Below are 7,621 nucleotides of genomic sequence, written 5' to 3' on the forward strand. Positions count from 1 at the left end.
TGTGTTACTTTGTTGTTTGATCATAGTCCCCTTGTGGTCAGGAACTATGTTCTATCCCCAGTCTGCTCCTCGACGCATACAAACACATATACACATACTTAAAACAGTGCTGCATGGGATGGATCCCTGATAAACGCTGGTGACCTCTTTATGAACTGAGGCTTAATTTTTCATACTTCTGAGACTTGGAATCTTTTGTTTAAACAAAATCTCATATAGCATAGGTTTTAGTTGAATTTGCCAGTCTTGAAGCTATGCCCTCTTGCCTAACTTTCTGATTTCTATTTTTAGCACTATAGTGGCCTGTGAATTTGAAAATTACTAAACCCCAAAAGGAAAAGAAGAAAAGTGGGCCATTCAAAGTTATTAAACTAATAACTAGATCATGATCAAAACTTAGCATCCTGTGACTGTCAACCTGATGTATTCTTTCCAGTCATTGGTGCTTCTGAATAGATCTGAATCTGTAACAGGAATTTGAGAACAAGGTAGGCAAGGTTGCCTAAGGTCCTTGGTCTAAACGTGGCATTTTCTTCCTTCACTTTTCTTCCTTCACTTTTCCTCAGATGGACTTGGGCATTCCAGCAATGACCAAGTGCTGCAACCAGCTGGACGTCTGTTATGACACTTGCGGTGCCAACAAGTATCGCTGTGATGCAAAATTCCGATGGTGTCTCCACTCTATCTGCTCTGACCTTAAGCGGAGTCTGGGCTTTGTCTCCAACATAGAAGGTAGGAATCTTAAGTGCATCTACCCGTGAGCAGGGAGTTTTGTTCCTGTTTTCACACAGAAATGTAGCCAGAGCCCTTTTACTCAAAGAGACCATCAGAGCTCACTGATCTTTCTTTATCCTGTGACCAATGCAAGCAAGGGGGAAGGAAGATTCTGGGCAATCCTTCACTAAAGTTCTTGCTGTCCTGCCCAGGAGCTGCTGGCACCACTCCTGATGGACAGGGCCATACCAAAGCCTTCCCAGAGAAATAAAATCTATCCTCTAAGGACAGAGCAAGAGTTGCCCAACTGGCTTTCGTGATCCATTCCAGTGTTAAATAATTTTCCATATCAGGAATTATTCCGTATAGGACTACATGCTTGGGTTTAAGCCTTTTTTTTTTTTTTTCTTATTTTGTTCTCGTCAGGGAAAGAATTTTAATTTAAAAATCTATCTCTTTTGTGTAAAGGTCTCTATATCTTTGAGGATAATTATTTTCAAACAACTGCTTACCTACCTAATTTCTAGCACTGATTCTGTAATTTCTTTTTCCTAATTTACCTTAGGAAAAGTTGTAATCTTTTAGTTTCTGAAGCCCAAACATTACATCCAGGTATTAGCATTGTATATTTTTAGATGGTGAAGTTTGAAATTCAGGCTTATGAAGAGCTGGCCCCATGCCATCGAGAAAGTCAGCTGCAGGAAGAATCTCGGATCTTGTTATAGATCAATGTCTAGAGTGCCGTCCTGAAGTGAATGTGTGAGGGCTTGAAAATATGAATAATTAATTAGGCCCTGTAAAAGGGAGTATCATTCTATCTGTACCTACAAAAGGTGAAAAAGTGCCTGCTGCTAATCTAGGGTCAGGTCAAGTTACTCCCTCCAAGCAACATCCTATTGATTCTTTCTCCTAAATATCTCTTTGATATATCACTTGCCTGGTTACTACAGATTAACCCAATCTCTGGGTCCCATCCAATCTATTGACCCCACAGAGACCAGGTATATTTTCATACCAGACGAATCTGATCATCTCCACCCTCCGTGTAAGTCCTTCAATAGGTTCCTCTTCCTTAGCATTAAATCCAAGTCCTTAGCATGACATTCATAGCCCTTTCTGATTCAGTCCTAGCCTACCTCTCCAGCATCATCTTGCTTATTTCTGATTTCTTTCCTGACTTCTGCTATTCCAAACTATGTGGGTTGATGGTGCAAGTCTTTCTGCCTCTTCAGTTCCCTCTGCTTGAAATACTCTGATCATTCATTTTGTTGTTGTTGTTCAGTTTTATTGAGATATAACTCACATACTATAAAATTCAACCATTTAAATGCTTTTTAAAATATGTTCACAGAGTTATGCAATCAGCCCCACAATTAATTTTAGAACATTTTCATCACTCCAAAAAGAAACTCTAGAGCCATTAGCAGTCCCACTACATCGTTCCCCTGGCTAGCTCTAGGCAACCATTAGTCTGTTTTCTACCTCTATAAATTTGCCTATTCTGGACAATTCATATAAATGGTATAAAATATGTGGTCTTCTGTGACTGGATTCTTTCACTTGGCAAGGTTTATCCATATTGTAGCATGTATCAGTATTTCATTCCTTTTTACTGCTGAATAGCATTCCATTGTATGGATATAATATGTTTTCTCTATCCATTCATCAATTGATGGACATTTGGGTTGTTTCCACTTTTGGGCTATTATGAATAATTCTGGTATGAACATTTATGTACAAGTTTTTGTGGTGACATGTTTTCATTTCTCTTGGATATATATCTAGGAGGGGAATTTCTGGGTTATATGGTAATTTTATAACAAACTGATTTCCAAAACAGCTATACCATTTCACATTCCCACCAGCAATGTATTATGGTTCCAATTTCTTCACGTCCTTGCCAACACTTGTTATTATCTATCTTATTACAGACCCTAGTAGGTGTGAAGTTATATCTCATTGTGGTTTTGATTTGCATTTCCCTGATGGCTAATGATGTTGAGCATCTTTTTATGTGCTTATTGGCCCTTAAATAACTGCTTTGGAGAGATGTCTATTCATTTGCCCCCTTTTAAATTGGGTTATTTGTCTTTTTATTATTGAGTCATAAGACTTCTTGTATATATTCTGGATGCAAATCTTTTATCAGATATATGACTTGCAAATGTTTTCTCTCATTTTATGAGTTGATTTTTCACTTTCTTGATGATATAATTTGCAGCCCAAAAGTTTTACATTTTGATTAAGTCCATTTTATCCTTTTAAAAAATTTTTCTTGTACTTTTGGTGTCATATGTAAAAAGGCTTAGCCTAACTCAAGGTCACAAAGATTTACTCCTAAGTTTTCTTCTAAGAGTTTTGTTGTAGCTCATATATTTAGACCTATGATACATTTTAGTTAATTTTTGTGTAAGAAAGGGGTCCAACTTCATTCTTTTGCATGTGGACATATACCATTTGTTGAAAAAGACTATTCTTTCCTACCATTTGTCCTGCACCATTTGTTGAAAGAGACTATTCTTTTCCACAATAAATTGTCTTTGCACCCTTGCCAAAAATCAATTTGCCATAATTGCAGTGTTTATTTCTAGACTTTCAATTCTATTCCATTGATCTATGCCAGTACCACACTGTTCCTATTATTGTAATTTTGTAGTAAAGTTTGAAATCAGGAAGTGTCCTTCAACTTTGCTCTTTTTCAAGATTTCTTCAGATATTCTGGATCTTTTGCATTTCCATATGAATTTTAGGTTCAGCTTGTCAATTACTTCAAGAAATGGCCGGTGGCATTTTGATAGGAGTCTTGTTGACTCTGTAAATCCATTTGAGGAGTATTGCCATCTTTTTTTAAAATATTTATTTATTATTCATTTTATTTATTTTTGGCTGCTTTGGGTCTTAGTTGCAGCACACGGGATCTTTGCTGAGGCATGCGGGATCTTTCATTGTGGCGCGTGGGCTCTTTGTCCTGGTGCACAGGCTTCTCTCTAGTTGTGGCATGTGGGTTTTCTCATCTCTAGTTGTGGCGTGCAGGCTCCAGGACTCATGGGCTCTGTAGTTGTGGCGCACAGGTTCCAGAGCACGTGGGCTCTGTAGTTTGCAGCATGCAGGCTCTCTAGTTGAGGTATGCGAGCTCAGTAGTTGTGGTGTGTGGGCTTAGGTGCCTTGCAGCATGTGGGATCTTAGTTCCCTGACCAGGGATCGAACCTGCGTCCCCTGCATTGTAAGGTGGATGATTCTTTTGCACTGGACCACCAGGAAAGTCCTGAGGAGTATTGCCATCTTAACAAAATTATGTTTTCTGATCGATGAACATGAATGTCTTTCCACTTATTTGGGTCTTCTTTAATTTCTTTCAACAATGTTTTATAGTTTTCACAGCACAGGTCTTATACTCCTTTGTTTAATTTGTTCCTAAGTATTTTTTCCTTTTTGATGCTTTTTTTTTTTTTTTTTTTTTTGGCTGTGTTGTGTCTTTGTTGCTGCATGCAGGCTTTCTCTAGTTGCAGCAAGTGGGGGCTACTCTTCATTGCGGTGTGCATGCTTCTCATTGCAGTGGCTTCTCTTGTTGCAGAGCATGGGCTCTAGGCATGTGAGCTCCAATAGTTGCAGCATGCAGCCTCAGTAGTTGTGGCACAAGGGCTTAGTTGCTCCACAGCATGTGGGATCTTCCTGGACCAGGGATCGAACCTGTGTCCCCTGCACTGGCAGGCAGATTCATTTTTTTTTTTTTTTTTGGTGGTACGTGGGCCTCTCACCGTTGTGGCCTCTCCTGTTGAGGAGCACAGGCTCCAGACGTGCAGGCTTAGTGGCCATGGCTCATGGGCCCAGCCGCTCCGCGGCCTGTGGGATCTTCCCAGACCAGGACACGAACCCATGTCCCCTGCATCGGCAGGCAGACTCTCAACCACTGTGCCACCAGGGAAGCCCTGGCAGGCGGATTCTTAACCACTGTGCCACCAGGGAAATCCCTTGATGCTATTATAAAGGTAATTGTTTTCTTAATTGTACTTTCAGATTATTTGCTGATAATGTATACAACTACAATTGATTTTTGTATACTGATCTTTTATCTTGCAACCTTACTGAACTCATTTATTACCTCCAAGAAATTTTTAGTAGATTCCTTAGGCTTTTCTGTACACAAGATAATGTCATCTGCATATTGTCTTCCTTTTCAATTTAGATGCCTTTTCTTTCTCTTGCCAATTGCCCTGGCTAGAACTTCTAGTAGAGTATTGAATAGAAGTGGTGAGAACAATGTGGAGATTAAACAACATGCTACTGAACAACCAATATGCCAAAGAAGAAATCAGAAGAGAATATAACACACCAAGACTTATGAGAAGCAGTAAAAGCAGTCCTAAGAGGGAAGTTTATAGCAATAAATGTCAACATCAAAAAAAAGAAGGATCTCACATCAACAACCTAACTTTAAACCTCCAAGAACTAGAAAAAGAAAAGCAAATGAAGCCTAAAGTTTGTAGAAGGAAGGAAATAAGAAAGATCAGAGTGGAAATAAATGAAATAGAGACTAAAAGGACAATAGAAAAGATCAGTTAAACTGAGAGCTGTTTTATAAAATAGATAAAATAGACAAAACTTAAGCTAGGTTGGCCAAGAAAAAAAAAAAAGAGGATGCAAATAAATAAAATAAGAGGTGAAAGAGGAAACACTAAAACTAATATCACAGAAATACAAAGAACCATAGAAGACTACCATGAAAAATTATACACCAAGTTAGACAGCCTAGAAGAAATGGATAAATTCCTAGAAACATACAACCTACCAAGAATGAATCATGAGGAAATAGAAAATCTGATCAGAACTGTTCCTAGTAAGGAGATTGAATCAGTAATCAAAAATCTCCCAACAAACAAAAATTTAGGACCAGGTGGCTTCACTTTTTTTTTTTTTTTTGGCTTCACTTTTAAAGTGGCTTCAACATTCAAAGAATTAATCAGCCATTTAAATGGCTTCAACATTTAAAGAAGAATTAATACCAATCCTTCTTTCAAAAAGCAGACGAGGAGGGAACACTTCCAAAGGCATTTTAAGAGGCCAGCACTACCCTATTCCAAAACCAGATAAAGATATTACAAGAAAATAAAATTACAGGCCAATATCCCTGATGAATACAGATGCAAAAATCCTCCACGAAATATTAGCAACCTGGTTATTCACCCCACACTTGAATAGGGAAAGCTATAGGAAACATAGTAGTGTTATTTGAGGGAGTATTCTGAAAAAAAAAAAGGTAAATTTTCCATGGAGTGAGCACAGTGATGTGGGGCATTCTGATTGCTAATCATGGTTTCTACCTGGAGGCCCATAAAAGGAGGGCATCTCAAAGTGTGTTCTGCTTTACTAGATTGGATAGAAGCGCCTCTGAAAAAGCTTCTCTTAAATCTATTTTTTCATTTTAGTTCTGTATTTGGATCACTGCCTCTACTTTCCTCTGGGTATCATGTTATCCTTGGAAATACGCTGCCTCTTCAAAATTACTTAGACTTAACCTTTATATTTCTCTTAATCTTTTTCAAGTAGGCTGTGATTCTCTGGCTGATACTGTGTTCAACACTGTATGGACCTTGGGCTGCCGGCCCTTTATGAACAGTCAGCGGGCAGCCTGCATCTGTGCAGAAGAGGAGAAAGAAGACTTATGAGGAAGAGGTGATTTCTTTCCCATTTTGAGTGACACCACAGCCGTCTGTCTGGGAGATGGTAGTACGGCAGATGCGTCTCATTCTTTTTTCCAAAAGTTTGGATACCGCAAAGCAGGAGAAAGGAAACACTATTCTACAGCTGAAAAGTGAGTCATCGTTTGAGGAGAATTGGAAAAAAGACATGGAGTGATTTGAAGACTGTGCTTCACTTTAACACTGGTCTCCCCAGCCAAGACATATTTGCCTGGAAATTCAGTTCTTAAAGACTAAAATACCAGAATTTCTGGAATTAATAATTATATTCATAAGTGAAATTTTGGAGAGTCCAACCATTTGGGAGGCAATGACTTTCCTCTGGTCCATGTTTCAGTTGCCAGTAAGCATCTCACATTTAATAAAGTGTACTTTTTAGAAAATTTGAAAAGAGATGAATGAATTCCATTATCACCAATATGCTTCCATTTCACTTAGAAGAGAACAGAACCCAACCTGGTAAATTCCATCAATGATAACAGTTATTCCCACTGGTGCTGAAGAGATAAGAACAAGGCAAGGTCAGAGGCTTACCTGATTGAAGCCAATGGAGGTAGAGGTCAGATGGCGTTAGGCCTCTAAGGTTCCATTTTTTTCCTTCATTGAACTATTCCTGTTGAAATTCCCAATTACTAAGCAGTATTAGTGTCCTGTTAAGATGAGAAGCACTTGGTAAAAACTGCCACTGAAGACAGCTAGGAAAATCCCTGAAAACTGAGAGGAGTGAGAGACTGAGGGCCATTCCCAAAACGATGGTTCTCAGCCCTGATTGCAGATTAGAGTCACCTGAGGAGCATTTAAAAAAACAAAGAATCTCTGGGAGGGGGGTGGGGGGTGGTACCTATGTATTGGTATTTTAAAAACACCCCCCAGTGATTCTGATGCACTGTGAGGCCTGAGGGCCACTAAAGTCAGGGACTGACAAATGAAGGCCCATGGGCCAGATCAGGCCCAACCCCTGTTTTGGTAAAGTTTTACTGGAACACAGCCAGGCTCACAATTGTTTATGGCTGTTCCTGTGCTAGGACAACAGAGTTGAGTAGTTGTGACAGGGCCTGTATGGCCCAGGAAGCCTAAACTAGTTACCCTTTGGCCCTTCACGGAAAAAGTTTGCCAATCTTCGATCTACATCATTTTCTCCTTTCCCTTCCTTTTGTTAATTATTTCACTGGTTCCAATACGAAGTGTTCATTGCAGTTGTTTCTAAA

The 7,621-nt window shown here is 39.2% G+C and overlaps 1 protein-coding gene across 4 annotated transcripts in view; it reads left to right on the forward strand.

Moving 5' to 3' along the window:
- PLA2G12B (phospholipase A2 group XIIB) overlaps window positions 1–7,621 on the forward strand; it is a 31,339-nt gene that overhangs the window by 14,150 nt on the left and 9,568 nt on the right. For 2 of the 4 annotated variants that reach the window (XM_060034813.1, XM_060034815.1), the window contains exons 3-4: window positions 567–732; window positions 6,259–7,616. In XM_060034813.1, coding sequence (XP_059890796.1) covers window positions 567–732; window positions 6,259–6,380 — 288 coding nt within the window. In that variant the 3' untranslated portion in view covers window positions 6,381–7,616. Of the gene's footprint in view, window positions 1–566; window positions 733–6,258; window positions 7,617–7,621 lie in introns of those variants that run through there. The other 2 variants (XM_060034814.1, XM_060034816.1) reach the window with 2 other exon arrangements.

The sequence above is a fragment of the Delphinus delphis genome, chromosome 16 (genome assembly GCF_949987515.2).
Source record: "Delphinus delphis chromosome 16, mDelDel1.2, whole genome shotgun sequence".
NCBI classification, from domain to species: Eukaryota; Metazoa; Chordata; class Mammalia; order Artiodactyla; family Delphinidae; genus Delphinus; species Delphinus delphis.